Genomic DNA, 26,171 nt, shown 5'->3' with positions numbered 1-26,171 from the left:
TTTACTGCAATGCAGTATCTTCTACCTTATAGTCCTTTCGTCATCATGACATGTCAAACCTTAGGCTAGTGGTCCTCACTTTGGCTTATGAAGAGATGTATTCACAGTTGCCACCATTTAGAAGAGGCACATTTATTTCCATACTGGCATGCAGACTGTGCCTCAAGTATGCAAGTTATCCCTTTCCTCAGTGCTGCTTGTTTCAAGATGGGAATCAACTGCCAACCAGAAGACCCACAGGGCAAGGGCCTTGCCCGCTTAACTGAAACATGGGAGAGGTGCCATATTGGGCAACAGTGCTCTAGAGAGCCATATGTAGCTCCCAAGCCACTGAGTATCACTGCCTTAGACAGTTACGCACACACACCCCCACATGCGTTATTTTCCAATTTAGTCATTTTCCCACTGTATTGTTTTGTTTACTAGAGATTTTTGCTGTTTCATAGAATTGGTTTTCATATTTTGTTATCTTATTGAGAAAGGTGGGCTTTAAATGAAGTTAATAATAAAATAATCTGAATACTTGTGATAAAGGCCAGAGAGGGATCCAGATAAGAGCTTGGGCTACCCGGAACTGCAGTTTCTGTATAGTTCTGGCACTTTAGCATTGTAATACTGCCGGGGTTAACTAGAGTTAGCAAGATTGTGCTGTAAAATGAAATGCCATTGCACTAATGGAAGGTATGGCTGTACTTTGATAACTTGCATAGTTTCAAAAGCCATGTAAGTGTGAGATGGGGGAGTTAAAAGTCCTTGGTCAATTGCACTGCAGTTACATATTCATAACCATACTGTTACTTTAGCTATTCATATATGCAATTGTGTCTATAGGCAACGAAAAGGCGGGGATCATGATCTCACCCACTGGTTCCATTCCCAACCTCTATGCATTGATCGGCTCATATGAACAGATCTGATGCTTGCACAAATTGTGCACACTAATTCTGTCTATGCAACCTGTATATGTGAAACTATAGGGATACACAGCATGTGTGCTTATATGATCCAGTCAACTTGGGGGAGGGAGGCATGATCACAGGCTTCCTCCCCTGCACTAATTGTGTATTTATAAACATATATAGTATATAATGAGCAGATATTCCCACCCAACATAATAGATTGGGCCATGTCAGCATGGCTGGGGAAACTGCACTATGGAAGACGTCATGCTCCTGTGAAAGCTGTGAAGTTCTTAAGGTCATCAGCAGTTCAGACTTGGAAAGTAGAGTTCTGTCTGGTCCTAAATCTGACAACTGAATCAAAACTTTAGGATGTTATGAGATTGTTGACCTAATCTGTCTTCTTTTAAGGACACTTTTCTCTGATGCAATACCGGAAGGAGGAAAATGTTTAACCTGAAGCCATAAATTCAACTTTCTAAGCTTCGTAGTACAGCAGTCCTCACGTTTACCTAGATAGGTCTTCTCTTCCCATGACTGTTCTAGGAGTTCACTCCGAATTAAAAATGTTCTAATTTTAAAAAAAAAGTTTGTTTCCAAAGCTGTTTTATACTAAGTCAGGTCAGTGGGCCATAGAGCTTAGTACTGGCTGCAGCTGTCTAGGGTGACAGGCAAAGACTTCCCCTGTGCCTGATACTGAAAATTCTTGAATGAGGCTCTGGTGAGTGAACTGGCATGACTTAATTTTTCTCATCTCCTCCTTGCTTTAAAGCACTTGAAGTTTGATGAGGAAATAGTATGTCTGTCTTCTGAACATTCAAATATTTTGTATATACAAAATTATACCCTGAACCCTCAAAACAGCTTATAATGTAAACACACACATATAATTATTAAAATGACAATTATACTCTCTCTACCTCAAGTGAAAACTACACAATATTCCAAATGAAGCTTGGGGAGAGAATTTTTGTATATCCTTCCACATGGACCTATGCTGCTATTACTTTGGCTATAGATCCTTAGTAAACCACTCACTCTAGTTAATATAGTATAACAAAACAGGAGTCCAAATGATAGTTTGTATGCATGAATGAGTGATTACTGGCAAGTAACAGCCCATTCCTGAGCTGAGGCATGCAGGGAAGAGGCGCTGCTGCGTAAGCCAATTCCCGTACGCTGTTAAACAAAAAAAGCCGTTTTGCGGCTTTTTTTTTTGTTTAACCGGGGCCTTTTGCCCCATAGGGAATAGCGAGGCTGCGCCTGCTAAAAAGAAGGTGCAGCACAGCCATTCCCGGCGGAAGTGGCCGAAAGGGGATAGGGAGCCACCTAACTGGCAGCTCCTCCCCCCGGCCCGCCCCACTGCGCCAGCGTGGCCTCTCCACGCCGTTGCCGGCGGAGGGGGGAGGCGCGGTCCCACGGTGCTCGGCCGCTGCTGGGACTGGCCTTGCCGCCGGCGTGACAGCGTGTAAACGCGTGATTACACACATTTACACTGGCGGCGAGGTCACGCCGCCTCCTAACAACTTTTGGGCCCATTCTCAGGAATGGGCTGTAATTCTTCGCCAGAGCCCAAAAAAATTCCTTGATTTTCTTGGAGTGAGGAGGGGCTTACGTACATGTATTTTTCAGTAGGAAAGATACAGCAGATATTTGACTGGGTTGTGCCCATTATTTAAAAAATGCTACCAATACACTGGCACTTTAGGATAACACCCCCTGTTCGGAGTAACTTAGAATGACAAATATGCACAAATGCAATTGCACATATTGAAAGACTTCTAATACAACATAGGACACACATATACATTTATGGCTGCTATTAAAGCTTATGCCTTTCATGATATTGTCAACCATATAGCAATTCAATCAATTTTCATGGAAGCCTTAGGGACTCAAAGGAAGGAACAGGTAGCTGTTTTGTCGTCTTCATGAATATTCAGTGCTTTGTTCACTGTCAGAAACTCATTTTCCTAAATTATTATGTTCTGGAAGATGACCCAAGTAAGTCAGGCCCTTATAAAGAACTAGATGCAGCAGTAGTGGGATTACAGCTGAAGTGGGCCTTTGGTTTCTGTAGCTGTTATTCATGGTGTAACCCTACAATACAATCCTATGCAGATATATTCTAGTCTAAGGGCAAGATTTGAAAGACCAACAAGATCCTTTTTTCTGCCAAGAGCCATTTGGATATTTATAACATCATTCGCAGGCCATACAAAATTATCAACTTAAAAATTAGCCGACCAAGCCCCAAGCAGGCAGGAATCCAACCGGTGGTGCACTCACCCACCTGGTGGCACAGGATGGTCTGTTGCACCAGCTGGGCGCAGCCGTCCAGCCACACGCCGGAGTTGCTCCTGCTCCAGATGGTCGGGGCCGGATTCCACAGCTGGCTCCTGCTACCTCTGCCTGCAGGGGTGAAATGAGGACACGCTGGCTAAGAACTACCCCCCCCCCGCACATTCTGGCCCTGCCCCCTTTAACCCCTCCATTGTCACCACTTCCACCCCCAGCCCTCTTGTAGTACAGAGGGAATACGTTTCTCCATGGCCTGGGTGGGAAAGGGTTAACACAATTTCTTGGGCGGTCTTAGCAGTTCCATAGCTAATGACTCTTCTGCAAGGGGAGAAAAGTTTATTTTCTCAGCAAAACAAATTCACATCTGCCTTGAATAGAGGCTATTCCTGTCTGTGGGAGGGGCAGATTGCCAGTCTTAGATCCTTCTGAGCTAGAGATCTGCCAGGACCCACAAAGGGCCAGACCAAATGGTTTCGCAGGCCTTAAACAGCCCCTGGGCCTGACGTTCCCCACCCGTAGTATAAGCTTTTTGAGAGTTGGAGCTCCTTTCATTGAGGGCCAAGGTCTATGGCCATTGTTTGATTGTCCCCAGAGACAATTCTCAGCCAGAGCCTTGATTGTATTCTACTTTGCCTCAGGTAGAAACACATTCAAAACTGGTTTGATCTCCCATTAGTTGTTTGTCGCCTGGAAGAACTAAGTAAGTTTCTGCTTGTACAGTAACGGATACTAACAAGCTCTTTCATGAAAGCTGGCTGTAAGCCCACGGCAGACAATCTACAAAAAAAGGGAGTTCCCCATCCAGCCTAACAGCGTTGTGGAAAGGCTTCAGTAGCCTTTTGGCAACTACTTTATAATAAAGATGGATTCCAGTGATCTTGGATATCATAGCTCCTTATTAATTTGAATTGGCAAAGAGGCAGCAATGCTATTTGTATCCCACTTTCTCCAAGGTACTCAGTGTGGCATTAGTGGCCAAGGTACTGTGTGATGCTTTCTTGCCACAACAGTGGGGGGAGGGGGAGAAGGCCTTCATCTAAAGCAACTACTGTCCTATCAAATACATTTTTGACCCAAGAAGAAAACTGCTGCTATTTCATGCAAGGCAGGCTGGCTGTGTGCCTTAATTGCATGGCAGCTGGGAATTTAACATGTTCATTGTAAGCATCAAGGTGCACAAATGAATACTGTCCCTATTCAATTTCTGTTAACCTTGTTGCAGTTAAAGGCATAGACTGTAGAGGGAAAATCAGATGTTTTATCCCTGAATAAAAAGTTAAGAGAAAGGAATGGTGGTGGCAGCGGCCTCCCTCATATATATGATAAAATATCTGAACTATTTGTTTTGCAGGCAATTTGATTTTGGGTATTGTTATTAGGCCCTGCTCTTTTAACAACACAATTGTGATTATTTGGGGGGGGGGTCCTACCATAGGCAACTTGAGAGTCTGCAGCTCCCATGATTTACATTTTTCCTGGACAAGTTCTGAGGAAGATTCTACAGCTTTACTAAACAGCTGATTGCATTGTTGAACACCTCTTCTGTCTGTCGATGTTTCTCTAATAGTGTTAAATGTGTTTATTTGTATAGCCCAGTCTGAAACTTCCATAGCTTTTTTTGGTAGTCATTTTCTCAGCTAAACAAATCCCGCCTCTTCATAATAGTTTCTACACTTAATGATGGTGTCTAAGGAGGGCAGAGGGTTTGGGCAGGGGAGAGGGGCCTCAGCTGGATACAATGACATAGAGTCCCACCCTCCAAAGTGGCCATTTTCTCCAGGGGGGACAAATCTCTGTCATCTGGAATTCAGTTGTAAGTACAGAGATCTCCAGTTCCCACCTGGAAACGGCAACCCTAGGCCTGGCAGCACCCTCTAAGTGACTTGATACCACCCGACTTGCATGACTCAACTAGGTCTGGCTGCTTTCTACTGTTCAACAACAGCCACCCTATGAAAGCCAGTGTGGTGTAACAGTTAGAGCTTCAGAGTAGGGTCTGGGAGAGCCGGTTTTGAATTCCCATCTTGCTGTGGAAGCTCACTGGCAGATTATGGACCAGATTATGGATACATACTTTCAGCATAAGCTACCTCACGGTTGTTGTGTGGATAAAAAGGAGATGAGAATAATGTAAACTGCTTTGGTCCCCACTGTAGAGAAAGGTGAGGTATAAATGAAGTAAATAAATAATAAATATAGCTGAAGATGGAAGGCAGATAAAAGGTAGGTTGGTGAATGGCTGAGAAGGAGAGAATGAGGCAGCGAAAGGGGAGACAAAAGAGGGGGAGGAAATAGTGTGGGGAAGAGGATACATGGGAAAGTGAGATGCCACCCCGCAAGTCCTTGAGGCCTGGCAGGGGCCAGCACCACACAACCTGGACACAGATTTCCTAGGCAGAGGCTGCTTCGGGGATGGGGGGAGAAAAAGCTTAAGACAGAGATGCAGATAAAAGTAGTTTGGGTGTGAAGGAGAAAGGCTTGCCAACTCCGTTAAAAAAATCCTGGAGATTTGGGGGTGGACCCTGGGGAAAGTGGGGTTTGAGAAGGGGACCTCAGAAGAGTATAATACCATAGGCTGCATTCTCCGAAATGGCCATTTTCAGGGGAACTAGTTACCAACCTCCAGGTGGGGGCTGGAGAAAGTGGCTGCTTTAGAGGGTAGGTGCTGACATTATACCCTGCTGAGGTTGCTTCCCTCCCCAAAGCTTCGTCTCCCAAGGCTTCACCTTCAAACTTCCAGGAGATGGCAACCCTAGGGAACTGATCTCTGTAGTTGGGAGTTTTGTTGTGATTGCAGGCAATCTCCAGGACACACCTGGAGTTTGGCAACCCTAGGAGAGAAGCAGGAAAAAGGGGAGAGATTATGGGGGCTTTCAGGAAAGAGGAAACGGGGGGAGAAGAAATGAAATGACTCCTGCAAGTCCTCGCAGGTTGCTACTTATTCATATATAATTTTTTTAAGTGTGTCAGAATTTACACTAGTAATAGTTCCACCCAAACCCATAAAGAGGGCAATTATTAGGGCACAGTCATGTAAAAGGACACTAATTAGGGTTGTGCAAAAAAAAAAAATCGGTAAATTTTGAGTTCTGTAAATTTTAGCCCGATTTTTTTCGGTAAACCCAGAATAAGCCAAATACCCATACTGGTAAATATGGGTATTCAGCTTTATTTTCGGGTTTGCTAAAAATTTTGGCCCATTATAGTCTATGGGGATTTTTGCGAAGTTCCTGTGGGAGCATTGGTACAGTCACCAAATTTGCAGCATGGCTACAAGGGACTCGCCTTACACTGTCATCGAAGTTTGATGAAATCTGGGGTACATTCTCCAAGCATTTGCGAACCAAGCTGTCCCATCAGTTTTCAGGTTCAGAAGTTCAGTGTTGCCAAGGACTGGTGGAAAGAGCCGATTGGCAGGCTGGTGCCTCAAAGTCTGGGTGCTCTGTTCGGATCTGAGGTGCACAGAATGATGTCCATCCAAATTAGCTTCCAAACTGAGGAAAAAAGCTTAAGTGCAAGAAAAATAAGGCACAGAAAACATTTATTTGGTGGCAAATGCCATCCTGTGAACAGTCCTTTATTTTAGTAATAAAAAATTCTGATTTAAAGAGATGGTCACCGTGCGGGGAAACGAAGCCTCTACTCGGGGTGACCTTCAGTTTGACAGGTTTTTGAGGGGGTGATATCGGAGCCAGCCGAAGTCTCGACTACGGGCTGTCTGAAGGAGATTGCTCCTCCATGTGGGTGAGGAAGTCACCTTCGGAAGCCTGGTGGTGTGAGCAGCTCTTGAAGCCAGTTCTTAGTTGGAGGGTATATGCCTCCGGATGGGACTTGGTGAGCCCCATCTTTTAAAAAACTCTTATGCTTGATCCAGATCAATCCACTGAATGGTTGGTCAGACCAGGTTGGCTTTGATTACACAATCCCAACCTCAAAAGGGCCCCAACTATGGGGCCCTAACAAAATCCAGTCAGAAATAGAAAAATGGGAGAAAGCACAGAGCCATGCATCTGAGGAAAGGTGAATAGCCAAACCTGAAAAAGCCAAATAATCAGCTTTTTTGGAAATTGCCTATTTGGCTTCGGGGAGATCCCTAGGTTTTGGCGATTGGTAAAACTGAAACCCGAATAGGGCCAAAACAGCTCATTACGGGTTTATTTTCGGTTATATCGATATGCACAACCCTAACACTAATGCACTGTGATCATTTCCCCCCCTAAAGAATGAGAATTAGCTTTTGCATTGTTTGAAACACGATAGGTAAAACGGTCTGATTGTAGTTTAGCTTAATCATCACAGTAGCCTCCTCTGGCTTGGTTACTGGGTGGAACATGACAAAAGGAGGGTCTGTGTGGTTGGGAGAGTAGAGCAGTACAGCATAAAGTAAGGCTTCTGAGTAGAGGGTGGCCCTGAGGGGAACTCCAGATAGCTGTGGTTTGTGCCCCCCTCCCTGTAGCCCATAAAACATGAGGGATGGGGAAATTCCTCCAGCTAGAAAGCACATTTTAAATCTCACCCATCCATCAAGTTGCTCAGGGCTCTCACTTCATTTTTTCCCTTGCAACAATGATATGAGTTAGGTTAGGCTGAGAGGGTGTGATGTGCCCAGGGCTACCCAGTGAGCTTCTTGGCCTTCCCAGTTCATAGTGTAACTGCTGTGCTTCAGTGGCTCTTTGTCAATATAGCTATCAACAGTGGGTGTGGGGATGGGAGAATGCATTTGTCACTATGCAGTGTTCCTCTCCTTGACTATGGCAGAGTTAGTGTCAGCCTTTCCAGACATACAAGTGATCTGCCTGTCTCAAATGCTCACTCACTTGGTGGGAAAGTAAAAACTTCCTTCTGTGCCTCTGTTTCTGAGCTCCTCCAAGAGGAGCAAAAATTGAGGTAGGAAAATCGTATCGTTAAATTGGAATGGGGAAGATTGGGGGTGGGGTGGGGAGAGAGCTGCATTACAAATTAAACATTTTCTAACTAAAAATGCTTTGATTATCTTATATTAGTTTAAAAAAATGACCCTTGGAATGATTTCAGTTGTGTAGCAATGGTGTTATTAATCTATATGAGAAAAATTGCACCTTGCTTTGCCCCAGTGCTTTATTGTTACAGGAACTAATTGCATCTTTTTGTTTTGGTGTGAGAATGTATAGATGCGCACTAAAAAATCATTGTTAGTTTCCTGGCTGCCTTTGGGCCTCTTAGCCTAGCCTAACCTGTGTCACAGGCCTGGTGTAAGAAAAAACGGGGAGAAGCACTTTTAACTCCTAGGAAGAGAAATACATGGGATCCTGTAGGCAGCCCTACAGTTGGGGAAGAAGTATTCTTTACCTGGAAGCCATGCAGATAGGGAAAGGTGGCTCTGGTCCCATCTTCTCCATCATCTATATATCATCTATATATCTAACATATGTCGATGACAGCCAGTGTTACCTGTTGGTGGATGGCCTGCCAGATGCCGCCCACACATACTGGCCAGGTGTTTGAAGCACATGGCGGAGTGGTTGGAGCAGAACCTACTAAAGGTAAATCCATCTAAGACAGGGATGCTGTGGCAGGGTTAGGCAGCACGGAGATGATGCACCAGCTCCCAGCTTTCGACGGTGTGCGATTAACACCTGCTCCCGCCGTCAAGAGTCTGGGTGTGATCCTCGATGCCTCCTTGTCACAGGTCACAGCCGCAGCCCAGGCAGCCTTTTACCATCTCTGCCAGGCTAGGCAGCTGGTGCCATACCTCTTCCACCCCGACCTAACCACAGTGATCCATGAGATTGTCACTTCCAGGCTAGATTACTCTAACTCATCCTAAGTAGGGCTGATCTGTAAGCTCCAGCTGGTACAGAATGCAGCAACGAGGGTCCTTACTGGGACCCCAGAGAACGCATATCCAGCTCCGACAACTGCACTGGCTCCAGCTGGAATACTGGATCAGGTTCACGGTGCTGGTTTTAACCTTTAAAGACTTAAACGGTCTGGGACCATCATATCTATGGGACCACCTCTCCCGGTACGCCCACTGGAGAGCACTACACTCAGCAGATGCCAACTTACTGGTTGTCCCCAGCCCAAGAAGTTTCCAGCTGTCCTCAACCCGGGCCAGGGCTTTTTTGGCCTTGGCCTGGTGGAACGCCCTCTCAGAGACTAGGGCCCTGCGGACCTGTAAGATGGAGATGTCTGCCAGACCTATGGTTGAGTGCCGCAACAGTTGTCATCGGAGCTGGCCTTCCTATCTCCCCGAATATTCTTCTTATCATCCAAGCGGGGGAGCTTGATTGCCTTTTCAGGCCGGCCAAGGTCCTGTGGGTCGAAATTGAGCGCCATTGATGCTGTTTAGTCTGGAATTGCTGGTTTTAAATTAATGTATTGAATTTATTTCTTTTACTGTGTTTTATGATACATGATTGATGTAAGCCACCCTGAGCCTGACTTAGGGCAGGTTATAACTAAATAATACTGATGTGTACCCCCCCTCCCATCTGTGGATAACTAAATCCGAAGATTTAGGCCACATGTATACTAAACAGATAGTTCTCCAAACTTGGGGGACTTCCCAGGCTTGCAAAAAAATCTGAATTAAAAAAACACATTTGAAAAATCTGAATTAAAAAAACACATGTGCAGACAACAAATCTACCTCTTCCTGTGGTGGTTACAATGGTGGAGTTGATGGGAGCCGCAGTGGACGCTGGACACCATGCTGGGCTCACCATAGTTGCACTGGCCTTGCCAGCACTGGAGGCGATGGGGAGGGTGGGAGATACAGTGGGCCTGGTGGTGGAGGCCAGCAGCCTTGATGGGAGTGGAGGCAGTGGGGGGGCATAAGACAGTGGGCCCAGCAGCAAAGGCTGGATGCCACACTGGGCTTGCAGGGAGAGTTGGAACTGTGCTGGGCTCACCAGGAGTGGAGATGATGGGGGGGTGAGCCACAGTAGGGTCCCTGGAAGCAGCAAGGATAGTGAGGTGGAGCCATGGCTAAGAAGGAGAAGGGATCCCTCCCCACAAGTATCACGGGTTCCAACTTGTATATTCTAATAACGAAGATAGCCAAATCTGAGGATACTTAAATCAGGTGACTGGAGCTGTGAATGAACAAGACAGATCTTTCTACAAGCCTGAAAAGGGCCCCAGGGTTGCTGAAAAATCTGAGATCTAAAAACAAGAGGTTTTTTAAAAATCCAAAATGATGAAAAGAGCACCTGCAGCTTTAACAAATAGAAGCCCTCATTGTCTGTTGCTAGGCAACCACAGCATTCTAATCTAGGTTTATCTCAGTAAAAGTCGGGGGGGGGGGGCAGAGCCCTTTCCAGGACTATTATGGCCTTTGAGGGAGGACTCACTAGGGCCAGGCCTAGCAACAACCATTAGGTGACTCAACTAGGCCTGGCTGCTTGCTACTGTTCAACAGCAGCCACCCTACATATATGACATGCGAAAGCCAGTTAGAGCTTCAAAGTAGGGTCTGGGAGACCCAGGTTCAAATCACCAGTCTGCTAGGGAAGCTCACTAGATGATGTTGGGCCAATCACATACTTTCAGCCTAACCTACCTCACAGCGTAACTGTGAAAATAAAGAGGAGGAGAATGATGTAAGCTGCTTTGGTTCCCGCTGCAGAGAAAGATGGGGTATAAATGAAGTAAATAAGTAATAAATATGGACAAAGATAAAAATAGGTTGATGAATGGCTTAGAAGGAAATGTGGGGGAGGGGGATACTGGGGAAAGGGAGGTGCCCCTCCCCCAGTCCTTGAGGGTTCCCTACAATTGCAAGTAGGCCGGGCCCAGCAGCCAACATTGCACAACTGGACCATAGTTTCCCTAGGTAGAGACTGCGGGCTGGGGGGCTGAAGACAGAGGAGCAGATAAAGGTAGGTTGTCTGTTAGGTGGGAATGAGAGAAGTAAGCAGGAAGAGAGGCTATGGAAAAGGATGGAAAGAGCTGGGAAGGGGAATTGAGATGTCCCCCTGCAAGTCCTTGTGGGTTCCAGCTAGTACTACTTTTAATAGTCTTACCAATGTATGTAAAAGGTGTGTGTGCAGAGGTTTGGGGAAAGGATTAGTATTCACCCTCATCATCTCAACCAATTTACTGTTTTCAGTTCCAGCTATGGTATGGCCAAGATTCCTTATCAGCAACTGTTGAAAAACTGGTCAAGCTAGATTCAGAAGAAGTATTAACCATGCATGTCACCTCCATCGATCTTAGTCTCATTTCTACAGGATGGTGCTGCTGCACTCGTCTTGTTAGTGGCTTCCTAGAGGCACCTGGTTGGCCACTGTGTGAACAGACTGCTGGACTTGATCTGATCCAGCAGGGCCTTTCTTATGTTCTTATATACCCACTGCAACATAATGGATAGGGAAGGGTGACAGAGGCAACATACAATAAACCTTTGCCTGCTTTAAATAATTAGCAAAAGTTTATTACCTGAGCTCATTTGCCAACTCCCTCTCTTTGTTACTTTGTTCTCTGTAACAAACAGAAGGAATGTGTAAGAACAGAGGAGGGAAGTATTCAAACGAATCAGTTGAGACAGAAGGAAAATGCAGCCCGATCATTCAGTGAACTCACAGGAAGGAAAACATAGGCAAGAGGATGGGGAGTTGAATCTGGATTGAATCTGGAGCTTTTTGGGTCCAAGGCACCATTTAAAAGTTGCATCCAGAATGCACAGCAGTAACCTTTTCACTACCCCCTCCAGCTCTGGAAACTGCTGTGATCTACTGTGGGCCCTGTGGAAAAACAGCCTGATTATAGTAACAACATCATTTACCTGGAAAATATTCTAGTGCTTTTTAGTAACTAAAAAGGAGACGTGCACTAAACATAAAAATAAAGCATGTACTTTAAGTTAGTTACTGCTCTCAACGTTACACAAAGTGCCCTCAATGAAGGAGGATATGATTTTTGAAGGATACAGATGTGGTAACTGAGCCACCCTTTGACAATCCTTATGCAGATACCACTCCAAACCACTGCATGGCTATCACCAGTTCTGTCCCCCACTTTCCAATTTATGATAACCACAGTTTACTATGATGTAACAGTTGGCCTATGGAGTAAGGAAAAAAGCATGAGGCTGTACCACTTTTCCTTTGTGCCAAGACAACTGGTGCTACTGCAGTCACTGTGTTACCTCATTCCAGCTTTTACTGTGGTAGCACAAGACCTTGGCCAACAAAGTTGCACAAAATTTAGCTGCTTTGAGCTTTGGTGGGTGTAGCTGAAAATGCAGGCAGTGAAAGGGGCAAACCTTGCTGCAGCTTGCCTGTTTCCTTTTAAGAGTAATGGGGTTACAGCAAGTAGAAGGAAAGCCACAGAACAATCCTTCACACTGATCTGAAAAGGTCAACAAATCTCTCCTTCAAGAACCTCTCTAAGCATTAACAGAACTCTACAGCCCAAAATGCTTGAATGATGAAACACGCATAAGAATATTTTTCCATAGCACTCCATTATGGAACACAGGACACAACACATGGAGAAAGGTGACAAAGAGGTAACTAGAGTGAAAGATGCAGAAGTACCAACAGCCCTCACTTGGCAGCCATCCTGCTTGTTTCTAAGCGCCACTAGAGAATAACAACCATATTATAAGCACACTGACTAGTAAACTGGAGAAACACAGTTTACCACACCATTATGATTTACAGTCCAATCATTACTTATTTCTACTTCCTTAAGCTTTATGGCCATCATATAAACTTCCAAGTGACATTTTACTATCCTCTTAAGAAGTGAAGAGAACCCCACCCAGCCCTTGGAATCTGGCATAAACATCACACCAGCCTTTTTACGTTCCAGCCTGCCACTTGAATTACTGCATTTGGCTATAGTCAATGAAGTGTATTTGCATAAGCAGCTAGACTTTACCAGATGTTCTATGCTAAAAGTGGTTCCACAGGATCCGCCTGATTCCATTCCCTTCCTTCCTTTAAACTGATCAGCTTAAATTTGCACCACGGTTACACCAAGGAAAATTCTTCGATATAGTCCTTTGGTAAGCAACTCATATGTAAGCAGCACAATACAGGAGAATGACAACAGTGCAAGTCTAGAAAGCAGTACTGGAATTGAGGGCAAGAGCAGCTTCTGTCTCTCCAGAATGCTTAATCCACCATTGTCTTATCGATGTGCTGCCTTCTCTTATCATATTCCATTCAGTTAGAGCTGCTTACTGCAATCAGGTTATTAGCCCATCCAGGAGTAAACAGAAGCTGTGCCCCATGGACAAAATGCATCCGTGGAATTATCTGGGTATCTGCAGAAGATTACAGAGCTACTTACAAAACCCCTGATAAGTGAGGAGGTAGCCTCCAGGATTCCTTCAATCATTAGCATCTCCTCCAATAGAGATTTAATTAAAATCTGAAACAGAGATATCCCAACTTAGTCAGGATCATTCTGTACGAAAAAACAAAACAAAAACCCAACACACACAAAAAAACGCTGAAACAATGGGCAAGGCTCTTTGACAAAAGACACCTGCTTGTTTCATGTCCCAGGCAGTCTGTGTTCCCTAGACAGAGACCAGTGGAGTCCCAGAAGTTCCACCTAGTAGTTGTCTTCTACATGTTGCTCCACAAAGTGAAGGGGAAGTATACATGTCAGCAGTGTCTCTGCCATCATCGCTCATCCTTTTGTCAGCAAGCTCTCAGTACCTTCCTGGAGCACTCTCCCCATCATATGTTCTGGCAGGACTTTATCGGAGGCTGCTACTGCTGCTGGCTTGAGAGCTGCCCACACCTGGGTGCTCAGGGCTATGCCGGTTCTGAGGAAAAAGAAAGACATAAAAGAATAAGAATGGAAACCTTACTGGTTTATTTTCTTCTTTCTGGCTGAGACTCAAGGTAGAGTACAACTGAAAACAATACAGTAAGCCTATGGAAGTAGCATGAGCAATGAAGGAGTTTCAGGCCAGAAAAAAAGAGACCTCAACTCTAACATCCTTCATTTCTGAGCAGTGTCTCCAGCTTTCCTATAACTGGTTCTAAAAGGCTTGTCCCACAACTCTGATGGGTAAATTGGAGGACTGTGGACTGGACTCTAGGATTGTTAGGTGGATAGGTTGGAGAACTGCACTCAAAGAGTAGTCGTCAATGGCATTTAATCTGAATGGAGGGAGGTGTTCAGTGGGGTGCCACAGGGTTTGATTCTGGGCCCGGTACTTTTCAATATTTTTATAAATGGTCTGGATGAGAGGGTGGCTGGACTACTCATTAAATTTGCAGATGACACCAAACTGGGAGGAGCAGCAAACACACCAGAAGACAGAGATAGAATTCAAAGAGATCTGAACACACTGGAAAAGTGGGCAAATGTGAACAAGATGCAATTTAACAAGGATAAGTGCTGAGTTCTATATCTGGGTAAGAAAAATGAGGAACACACATACTGGATGGGGAATACACTTCTGGGTAGCAGTGTGTGAACAGGATCTTGAGGTACGGGTAGACGATATGTTAAATATGAACAGCTATTATGATTCAGCAACAAAAAGGCTAATACAATCTTGGAGTGTATCAATAGAGGCATAACATCCAAATCGCAAAATGTCATAGTTCTGCTGTACACTGCATTGGTCAGGCTACACCTGGAGTACTGTGTACAGTTCTGGAGGCCTCATGTCAAAACGGATGTATACAAAATGAAGTGAGGTGCAGAGGAAAGCAACGATGACCAGGGGCCTGGAGACCAAGCCCTATGAGGAAAGGTGGGGGGAGTTGAGAATGTTGAGTCTGGAATGTCTGAGGGGGGACATGATTGCTCTCTAAGTATTTGAAAAGCTGTCATTCAGAAGAGGGCAGGGAGTTGTTTCTGTTGGCAGCAGAGGATAGGACTTGCAATAATAGGTTTAAATTGCGGGTGGAAAGGTACCAGCTACAAGGACAGATATCATTTGTTTACAGGAAACCCATGTCTAAAAAGAACATGAAAGGGTTCTTCAAACAAAACATCTTGGGACTCCTTATTTTACATCAGCTAAGGAAAAAAAAGAGGGTTGATTACCTACATCAATGAAAGGAAACTAACTTAAAATTATCATCATGCCGATCCAGACGGTCGATATCAAATTCTCATACACAGCACGGATGGAGTTTGTTTTACTCTGGCAAACATTTATGCCCCCAATGCAGCAAACGAAAACATTTTTGAAACCCTATTTAAAAATCTTATAGCCCATCATCAAGGAGAAATCATACTGCTGGGAGATTTCAATGCAGTAATGAATCCAGCCCAGACAAATCGCATAACAGCCTGCAGGGAAAATTGCCGAAAAATGTCTTTTACTACATGAAGGAGCTTAATTTGACTGATGCTTGAACAAAAAAATCCAAAACAAGAGACTACACATTCTATTCAAATCGGCATGGATCGCATTCTAGAATTGACATGTGCTGGACCTCCAGGTCAATGCTGACAAAAATAGAATCTGTGAACATTGCTCCCAGAATACTGTCAGATCACAATCCACTTGACTTGGTTCTGATACCCGGAAGGTCAGGCTTAAGATGATGGAAACTAAATGATCAAATATTACGTAAGAAACAATGCAAACGTGATATTACAGAATTCTTCATGTATAACAAAACTCCAGATGTATCAGATTTTACCATTTGGGATGCCAGTAAAGCCTACATTCGTGGCAGAATGATTGCCTTCAACGCTAAAATTAGGAGTCACAAAAAAAGGACTTATAATGATCTTTTAAGCCAACTAAGAGAATTAGAGAAAGACCACCAGAACAAACTAAACAAAATTACTGTACGGAAAATCAAACTGACTAAACATAAGATAGATGCCATAGAGACAGAAGACATTCACGAGAAGATCAAGTATGCCAAGCAAAGATTCTTTGAGAAAGCCAACAAACACAGTCGATTCCTAGCCAATCAACTTCGACAACAAGAAATGAAGAGAAAGATTACAGGAGAAAAAAGCAATGGAATAACTTATAACAAACAAGAAGAAATTGAAAAAATCTTTGTAGATTACTATAAACAACTTTATGCAGAAGATGATCTACAGGAGCAAGGGCTGCAAACGTATCTATCACGGGCTCCACTTCCAAAACTTTCAGAAGAGGAACAAGAAAAACTCAGCCAGAAAATAACCACTCAGGAAATTGTAGATGCTATAAATAATTTGAAACCAGATAAGGCACCAGGCCCAGATGTGATTACACCGAAATTTTACAAGCTTTATAAGCAGCAACTTACACCTATCCTGCTATCACTGTTTAATGATGTAATAGAAAATGAGAAGATTCCAGCAACCTGGCAGGATGCACATATATCGTTATTACCAAAAGAAGGTAATGATCCATATCTTCCTCAGGCGTATAGACCAATTTCTTTATTGAATGTGGACTATAAACTATTTGTCTCCATCTTAACCAAAAGACTTCAAAGGCGCATCACTAAATTGGTGCACCCTGACCAAACTGGGTTCATCCCCAAAAGACTTAAGATAATGTGAGATTGGTTCTCAGTGCAATTAAGCATATTAAATAAAAATCGTTGAACGCGGCCATGATTTTTCTTGACGCAGAAAAGGCATTTGATAACATCTCCTGGGGTTTCATCTCAAAGACACTACAGCAAATGGGCTGCGGAGGCACCTTTCTCAAAATTTATAACACAATATATTTAACCCAGAAGGCCCGACTCTTAGTCAATGGTTGCCTGTCTCCAGAATTTGTTATTACAAAAGGCACCAGACAAGGTTGCCCACTTTCACCGCTGTTATTTGATTTATCGATGGAGGTCTTAGCGAACTACATCAGAACTGATCCAAATATTAGGGGACTTAATTTTGGGAAAGAAGAACACAAGATTAAAAGTTATGCGGATGATTTTGTATAAATTTGTCAAAACCCAAAGGACACTCTCCCATTTGTTCAACACCATATTATGGAATTTGCTAAGTATTCAGGCTATAAACTAAACAAAGCAAAGACAAAAATAATGACATTCAATATCTCAGAAAAGGATGAAATATACATCAGAGAAATTACAGGATGCCAAACAAAAGATTCACTCAAGTACTTAGACATCAGCATATCGTCACAAAACAAGACACTTTTCAAAATGAATTATGCAAGAGTTTGGGGAGAGATAGAAAAGATCTAAATCGATGGACCAAGATGAACATTTCCTGGCTAGGAAGAATATCTATAATAAAGATGAATGTACTTCCAAGGCTAAACTTCCTATTCCAATTCTTACCAATAAATACCCGATAAAACAATAGATGGCTGGCAGAGACAAATAAATTGTTTTGTTTAAGAAGGGGAAAAGCCAAGAGTTAGATTCAAAGTATTACAAGACAATAAGAAAAGAGGCGGTTTAGCGTTACCGAACTTCAAATTATATTACCATGCTGCCTGCCTGACGTGGATTGTAGATTGGATCAAACATCCCAAGAATAGAAATATTGCTTTAGAAAGAGCAGATCTTTCGTAAGGCTTTCATAGAGTTTTATGGAATCCTAACAGCCCGGTGCAACCAAGCAAAAACTTTGAAGACTGTGATATTAAGCCGGCAATCTTAAAAGTTTGGAACAGATATAAAAAAAGAATCAGCCCCTCCCCACCATCCTTAATGTCACCGACTGAAGCATATCATGAGAATATTTCACTAAGAGATGAATCACTTTTAACATACCATGATATGGTAGACTCCGCAGGAGATATTAAAAGCTTATCAGTACTTCAAGAAAAGTTCAGAAATATGAATTGGTTGACATATTTTCAACTGAAAGCTAACATAAAAAGAGACTGGAGTCCGGGACGTTCCGACAGCTAACGGAATTTGAAACAACAGTAACTAAGAGCGATGACCATCTATTAGGAAAAATCTATAGACTGCTATTGAAATACGACTCGGAAACAGAACAAGTCAAGGTAAACATGATTAAATGGATTCAAAACTTCGGTGAGATGGTTACGATGGAAACATGGGAAAAGCCTTGCACCTACAAACTGAAATATACCGTAAGCCAAGAAGTAAAAGAAAACTGGTATAAGACGTTCTACAGATTGTACATGACGCCCAATATGATATCTAAGATGGCTCGCTCGACGGGGAAAAAAGGGGCTTGTTGGAAATGTCATGAGATGGATGGTTCATACTTTCATGTCTGGTGGACCTGCCCGAAGTTGCAAATGTACTAGAAGAAGATCCAACAGGAAATGAAAAACATGCTCAAGCAAAAAATAAAACTGGATCCGAAATACTTTCTATTAAGTATAACACCTGTCGATCTATGAAATTCAAAGACTTGTTCAAAAACGCTGCAATGGCTGCGAGAGTCGTGTTAGCCAGAACTTAGAAACAAACGTTCTTACCCGATAGAAGAAGAATGGAAAGATAAGATGCTGGAATACGCAAACATGGCCAAAATGACCTTTTTAACGAACCTAACCGACAACGAATCCGTGGAGCAGTTTAATGAAAAATGGCAGCCATTTTATACTTATATAACAACAAATCCATAGATAAACATAACATAGTATAAGAAAACTAACACACACACAAAAATTAGTTTATAGAATTAACCATATGAAAGCGTATCTGAACAATATATGTCTATTGTCCTTTCCTTTCCTTTTATCCCTTCGAAGCTCCTTGATCCATTGATCTTGAGCAGCATATATCTAGTGTTGGAGGGATATAAGGACTGAAACAAATCTTGCCACTGACAATGTAGCCTTGGGGTCCCTATCACTTAGTAAAAAACGCATTATGTCAGTCACAGAGGCATTGGATTTGTATATTAAAAGGGGGGAAATATAGTGCAATCGAAGTTCCTCGTAAAAGCGGCATTCCAAAAGGGCATGGGCTAATGAGTCAATAAAGCCAGAAGAGCAAGGGCAGATCCTGTCTGAGTATGGTATATTAAGAATTCTGCCCTGCATTACCATAGAAGGGTTAGCATTCAATCTAGCCAAGCATAAAGCTCTACAGAGACGAGGAGTTGTTAGATAATATGTATAGGCCGGCAGACCACGTGGAGGGGGTATTCCGAAGAACTGGGATGAACAGACACGACGAGCACGAAAAGTAGTGCTGTTATAATCGAGCTCTTTAATGCGCTTTTTAATTTTGGCAAAAGCTTCAGTTTTCCCAAGATCTGATAACATATCCTGCGAGAAGCCCAACAACGCCAGTTTCTTATCTAAGATTTTTTGCCATGAGGATTTAAAAGGGTCATGCTTCAGAGAAGCTAGGAACCCCTCAGTGCTAAAGCACAGTTTAAGGTGTAGTTTAAAGGCGGCCAACCACGCCCTAGCTTCAAGTGACATTTGGCCAAACTCGGAACGAAGAGTAACGCCAGCAACACATCGAGGGGCATTTAGAAGTTTTCGTAAGAACTGAAACAGTGGACGATCTACAGATTCATTGATGACTGTAATCCAGATGGCAACACCAAAGAGGATAATTGGGGTAATTTTCAGGTTAAAAACCTGAATAGCCCCTGGAATATATTTGCCACCTTTGGTGTGAAAAAAATTGACAATAGCACCAACCCCAGGTTTAATTTTGTTGGACACTGCTTTTTGATGGGCATTCCAATTTAGGTTACGGGGAAAAAGAATGCCAAAGTAAACAAATTCCTTGACTTGGTCAACCTCAAAGCCATCTAATACCCAGCGAAAAAGAGGCAATTTTCTCCTCTTGGTGATGATCATAATCTTAGATTTATGATGGTTTATTTTAAGACCTTCCCTAGAGCAGTACTCAGAAAAAGTTTGCAAAGATCTTTTCAAACCAATTCTTGTGCGGGACAGGAGAACTGCATCGTCAGCATAGAGTAGAATTGGGGTGGGATGACTTGCAAGCTTTGGGGGGTGGCAAAACTCTATTGTAGTGAATGTCCATTGTAGTAAATGTTTACTCATTGTAGTATGATTTTTTAAACATTTTTTGAATTTTAGACCGATAAGATTATTGATGGATTGCCCCTGCCCCCTTCCCTTTTTTCCTTTTTTTATCCTATATATTCATAATAAAAAAAAGGAAAGGTACCAGCTGGATATTAGGGGGAATATTTGTACAGTAACAGTTGTTCAACAGTGGAATCAGCTACCTAGGGAAGTGGTTAGCTCCCCCTCACTGGCAGTCTTTAAACAGAGGCTGGACAAACACTTGTCAGGGACACTCTATGCTAATTCTGCATTAAGCAGGGGATTGGACTAGTTTGCCTGTATGGCCCAACTCACCTTCTTTTTCTTCTTATCCTTTTTTTTCCGTTTCCGCTCAGGATCATCCTCTTTTTTCTTCTTCTTTTTCTTGTGATCAGAATCTGAAGGAGTTTCTGCCAAGAAAGATACAGTAATTGAAGAAGGTATCCCTCAGATGGGGGTGGGGAATAGTGGTGGCTTAGGCTTCTGGAGGGAGGGCAACCACAGCACCCTCTAGCATCTCACCTGGAGGGACAGGATCCTGAGTACGGCTCTGCTTGTGTTTGTGCTTGTTTTTTTTCTTAGGTGGCTGGATGTGCATTAAGCGACACTGCTCTGGCAGCTGCAACAGCACAAAAAGAAAGAGGCACATTAATACAGGGAGCACTGGGTCAGTCTGCTGTTGCAGAGTGTAATTATGAGGAGGGAAGTTCTCAAGACTTCCACTGGGAAAGCTCTCAGTAGTTCACATTCCGCCTTTCAGCAGCTCAGAATTCCTGGGCCTTCTTTGGGTCAAAAGTGCCCAACTATTCTGAAGCCACTAAGTGAGATTATCCGCCAGGCCTTATCTTTCCAAACACAGCAAAGATTTTCATTGCTGTTCCTAGCCTACTGTAACACACTATCTGCTACACCCTCAATAAATGGTAAACTTCATGGAATATTTCACTGGAACTCAAAGAAAAATTAACCCTGCTCTACATACCTGCTCAGTAACCAAGGAAGAAAAACCATGTCCCTCCGCCCAGTAATACTCTTTTCTACTAAGGATTTCTATCACTTTCTGCTTGGGATCTCTATTACCACTGTGTCCACCAAACAAGATGGATCCCAAGATGATGGACTTAAAACCTGATCTCAGTCTCTTATGAATAATACACTGATTAATAGGAATTCATGTTTTCCACATGATCTGTCACCTCCAGTTCTCACCACAGCTTCACCCATGTGTGTGTTTAATGTTCAGGTTTTCCAGCACAGGCAGGTTTTCTTTTCTGTCAGGAGACTATAGTGTCATTTCCTATCTAGAGGAAAAAGTGTCCTCTCATTCACCCCATTCCATAGTCCCCATTCAGCTCCCCATCTTTGACTTACCGGGCCTGCATGGAGACGAAAACCTGTGAGCATTGTACCGGTTATTGGGTTGAATGAGCTCCCACAGATAGGGGGCTTCTCAATGAGCGAGCGTAGGCTGCTGTTATCATGAGAGCCTGGCAGATCTATCATCCCTGGCAGGTCAGGCAGGAAGTTACTGAGCTTCTCCTTCACCTTTTTGCCACAAAACTTGTTGTAAGCATGCTCCAGGTTATAGTAGGTGATGAGATTAGTGCTTCCTGTTAATTCAGTGGTGCCTGGTGCAAAACAAAGAACACTGTAACACATACTGTGATTAGTTTATCAGAAAAAAAAACATTCAGAATAGGCCAGGTGTGGCATGCAAAACTCTGTTATGGCCCAAATTTCTTTTGAAGCAAACATCTTTATCTGGGTATGAAGCAATGCATTTTTTTTTCTCCTACCAGCCACCCCATGACCATTATCTGGAGCTACCACAGCATTTTGAACCTTCTAGGTTACAACATATTTAGGCATGCAGTACTTTTGCAAAGACAGGAACACGTATGTTGCCAAAAAACCTAGATGGGATAAATTTTGTCGAGAGGAGCCATTCCACTGGCATCACAGAGATGGCATGTTAGGGTAAGAAACCAAATACAACAACCTGATCCTGTGCATGTATAAGAGCAAGTCCCACTGTCCTCAACCAAACCTCCTTTTAAGCAAGCATATCTACTACTGCAGCCCAAATGTCAGGACTACACCTCCCCTCTGTGCTTCACCAACTCTATGATTAGAAATCAGATTAATATTTTAATATTAACTCACAATTCTAAAGGCAATTTTTTCATATTTTGTAATCTGCTTTGAGTCTTAATGAAAGGTGGGTTATAAATGAAGATTAATCATCATTGTGGAGACAGGAAAAGCCATTTTGTTTTAGCTTTTAACTTAGCATCACTATTCTCCATTTTGAGTGCCTAGAAAATTCTGTCTTGTAGTTGTGGAGGCCTAGCAGAGTCCATGGATAACAAGATGCATCTGTTACCAGGCAGATAAGACCTGTTCAAGGCCGAGCCAACATACCAGCCTAATTGGAAGCTAGTTTCATCTGTGGGAAGTTGGGAGGGGGGAATGATCTCACTCTTCACTCCTAGGACCCAGTCTGGCCTGAACCGATCAGAACAATCTAGAGATTTCTTTGTAACTCTATCCCTAATTGGAAGTCTTGGGTCATCTGACTAGGCTCCACATTGCCATAGGTTTAGCCATACTCATTCTATACTAACTTTCTTCATCACCTGAACTGCTTTGCATGTTATTCTGCTTGACTACAGCAATGCAAGAAACCAAGGCCTGAACCAGCTTAGCTTAAGAGTAAGAAACCTCAGCTATGTATTGTAGTAGTTAGTTAGAAAGACTTTCTTTTCTTTACCAGTGTGCCTTTAAGATTACTGTACTCGCATTTTAATTAATTTGACTTTTTATTTCTTAATAAACCTTTTAATTTAAAAGGTTGTTTGAGTTATTTGGCCTGACTTGGTTACGTTACAACACAGCTAAGGCTTAGGAGAGGGCAGCCAGTCGTGATAATCATCATAACATTAATTTTGCTTAAAACCAATTCAGTTAAAAGCTTTCCAAAAAAAGTTTATCATTTGCCTCCGAAAAACCAGGAAGGAGGCGGCCAGGCAAAGTCTTCCAGGGCATTTCCTAAAGCACCACAGAAATCAGGCCAGGGTATTGGCCTGAAGGCACATGGTGTACCAACCTTGCTGAAACTCAACAGGTCTGGCCAGTGCCAAGATAAGAAACCTTGTGGGAACCCAAAGTATGCTGCTTTGTATCCATGGAAGCAAGAGGGACTAAAAATGTAACAATAACACATCTGAGAAACCATGCACAAGAGAGTGCTTAACAGCCATGTCAATGTGAAACTTCAGCAATATATGTTTCTATCTTGACTATTGTTCACATTTAAAGAATAATAAACCCTTCTACTATCTATCCCTGGGGTGTCAAACATACAGCCCATGGGCCAGATCCGGCCCCTTGAGAGCTCTTAACTGGCCTGCGAGCCAGCTGAGGCGGCCACCCCCTCCACTCTCGATCTGGGCTGACGAGCCCGCCAGCCAAGGCACCCAACTACCCACTCCAGATATGGGCTGGCGAGGCCTGGCCTGGCCAAGTGATATTTATGTCATATCAGGCCCTCGTAACCAACATCCCCCGATCTAACCCATAGGTGGCAAGAATGCATTATCTTGCTCCTTCAGCCCTCCCAAGAATACCATCAGTGACCCAAATAAGGCTACAATTTTTACCTTTCCTCAGGTTTCTAAAGAAAAAGTAATACTTCTCTGGTAAAAGGGACATGAATACTTCTGGGCAGGAAGGGGTGGATGTATTTTTAAAGAGGTACTCCCATCCGTATTTACTTCCAAATGAATATGTATAGGCTCACGATTATAGGTAAATACATAGTCCATTTAAAAAAACCCCGAATATGAGTAGAGTAATAGTTGTTTTATTAAGCCCTACCAAACTGTCACAAAGGAGCAAATAAGCTTTTAGATTTGCCAGAACTTTTTATCAGGCTAGATTTCCAATACAAAAAGCAAAAAGGATGGTTGGGGAAGGGAAGATATAAATATATTTCTGACATGATGGAAAATCCCTGTGTAGTTTGTAGCCTTCTTGAAACTGAGGTCACTTATTGTTGTAGACTTAAATGGATTAGGGTACAAAAAAGATTTCAGGAGGCAGCACAGCCTACTAGGGCAGGAAAGAAAACTAATGTTCATTCCTTCTTTGAAACGAAGAAAGTTCATCTTCCTTTTTTAACTTAATATCCAAGCTACTAAAGAATTCTTGGTAACCTGAAAGCTACCTCATTACTTTGATGGTTAAGTTGATCTCAACGAAAAGGCAAGAGACTGAGCAAGAGACTGAGGTATTAATATTGCAAAGTTTTCATTATTTTCATGGCTTCTTTTACCAACCAGTAAAGGTTCAGTTTTCCTAAATTGAATAGGAACATAAACAGAAATACAAGTGCTAGAAACACCACAGGGATCGTGCAGATTTCTTTTGTACACTCCAAGTTAGTCCCTGTGCCCTAAAGATGTGTGTGTAAAGTGCCTTCAAGTCGCAGCCGACTTATGGCGACCCCTTTTGGGGGTTTTCATGGCAAGAGACTAACAGAGGTGGTTTGCCAGTGCCTTCCTCTGCACAGCAACCCCGGCATTCCTTGGTGGTCTCCCATCCAAATACTAACCAGGGCTGACCCTGCTTTGCTTCTGAGATCTGACGAGATCAGGCTAGCCTGGGCCATCCAGGTCAGGGCGCCCTAAAGATATTTGAAGCAATTTACTTAAATGTTTTTTTTCAAAGCATGTAACGAGAAAAGTGCCGACTGTTTACCTATCACTAACAAAAGCTGTTGAAGAATGCCAAAGTTTATTGGTCTATTACAGAAGGCTCCATACAAAACCAAACTAATTGAAAATAAAAACCAGAATGGTCTAAGAGCTTGTTGAACTAAAACAAGCAAGTCAGGCGCGGGGGGGGGGGGGTTGTCTTCAGAGAAGCAGCAGCTGCGCTCCCAGAGGCGCCAGATGCCCTCTTAAAAGAGTTTGTTCTGCGTCTAGACAGCGCTTGTTTTGGAGTAAGCCCCCAACCAAGTCAACAGGCCTTCCTGTCGGGGTTTTTAGGGTGTGACAGCAAGGTAGACTTCCCCTGACTATGGAAGATCCACTGATTTAGCAATTTGTAATAATCTCTTTTCCTTTCTGTAAACTGTATTAGGGCAGCCAGGGAATGGCTTGTTGCTGGGCAGAATATCCCTGTATGTCTGCGTGCTAAGGAAGTGGGTTAAGAGTCATGGAGAGTCAGAGTGAACTATAAACATTGATAGGAGAAACTGGATAGAACTGAACTGCGCCGCCTCGATGTCTGGAGTGCTATCGGCCTACCCTGAATGTTGACGGGGTTGTCATATCTTGAATCTGGATAAATATCCCTTCCTCAGTACGATCGGGGCTCAGAGCTTTCTGCCCATTCGGGCCTCTGAGTCCGCAGCTGCAAATAAACTGTTTTCTTGTAATATTGATCTCAGGTCTCTCTCTCTTCCCACGAGCCCTTGTTTGCCGTATCAAGGGCTCACCAATGAACTCACTCCCGTTCTTAGCCCCACTGAAAACTGGCACCGTCCCTCATTAGCCCCCCGCAGGCGCCCGCCCCACTTCGTCGCCACGAACTACACTTCCGCCAAGCCCGTAATTTCGACCGTTGGTTGCCACAGCAACAGGAAAAGGCTCCTCAGACGTGTCCGCGCCGTGCTGCCGGACGAGGCTTCTTTGAGCTCTGTTCTGGGCCTAAGCGACCACTGGCTCCACCCGCCTCTAACCACCGGCCCATGAAGGCCGCCCCCGAGAGCCGATACCTGGTAACTCGCGCATGAGGTAAAAAGGGCCGGCAGCCGACGCTTTGCGCGCTGCTTCCTCTGCAGCGGCGGTCGCCGCAGGCACCGGGGGCGCTCCGCTCCCGGGCCCTCCCGGCTTCCCTGGGCCAAACCCCAGCGCGGCGGCGGCGGTCGACGGAGGCGGTTCCTCCCCGCCGAAGAGAGCGGAAAAATTCTCCATCATCCCGGCGTGCTCCGCGCAGTATCCTCCCATTGGCTCCGCGTCCTGCCGACCCCTGACGTTCGCCTTGCTTTCATTGGACAACATTCG

At 43.7% G+C, this 26,171-nt stretch overlaps 2 protein-coding genes across 2 annotated transcripts in view; one reads left to right on the top strand and one right to left on the bottom strand.

The window, feature by feature from the left end:
- Positions 1 to 26,171, top strand: part of SELENOH (selenoprotein H) — a 416,044-nt gene that overhangs the window by 369,279 nt on the left and 20,594 nt on the right. The window lies entirely within an intron of this gene.
- Positions 13,791 to 26,096, bottom strand: MED19 (mediator complex subunit 19). Its single transcript, XM_056850824.1, has 5 exons — positions 25,883 to 26,096; positions 21,475 to 21,731; positions 20,626 to 20,722; positions 20,419 to 20,513; positions 13,791 to 13,965 (listed from the first exon to the last, which is right to left on the bottom strand). Exons 1-5 carry the CDS (start codon positions 26,082 to 26,084, stop codon positions 13,897 to 13,899), a joined length of 720 nt encoding a protein of 239 aa, XP_056706802.1. The 5' UTR covers positions 26,085 to 26,096; the 3' UTR covers positions 13,791 to 13,896.

This window comes from Euleptes europaea, chromosome 6 (genome assembly GCF_029931775.1).
Source record: "Euleptes europaea isolate rEulEur1 chromosome 6, rEulEur1.hap1, whole genome shotgun sequence".
In the NCBI taxonomy this organism is placed as follows: Eukaryota; Metazoa; Chordata; class Lepidosauria; order Squamata; family Sphaerodactylidae; genus Euleptes; species Euleptes europaea.
The sequence above is the reverse complement of the archived record's forward strand: the minus strand, read 5'-3'. Positions and strand labels throughout refer to the sequence as shown.

Excerpts from the sequence above, each read along its gene's own strand:
- MED19 (XM_056850824.1), bottom strand. The coding sequence starts at position 26,084 with ATGATGGAGAATTTTTCCGCTCTCTTCGGCGGGGAGGAACCGCCTCCG. Across the intron at positions 21,732-25,882 it reads CCTCATGCGCGAGTTACCAG|GCACCACTGAATTAACAGGA; the intron begins GTATCGGCTCTC and ends GTTTTGCACCAG. Across the intron at positions 20,723-21,474 it reads TTCGTCTCCATGCAGGCCCG|CTGCCAGAGCAGTGTCGCTT; the intron begins GTAAGTCAAAGA and ends GTGCTGTTGCAG.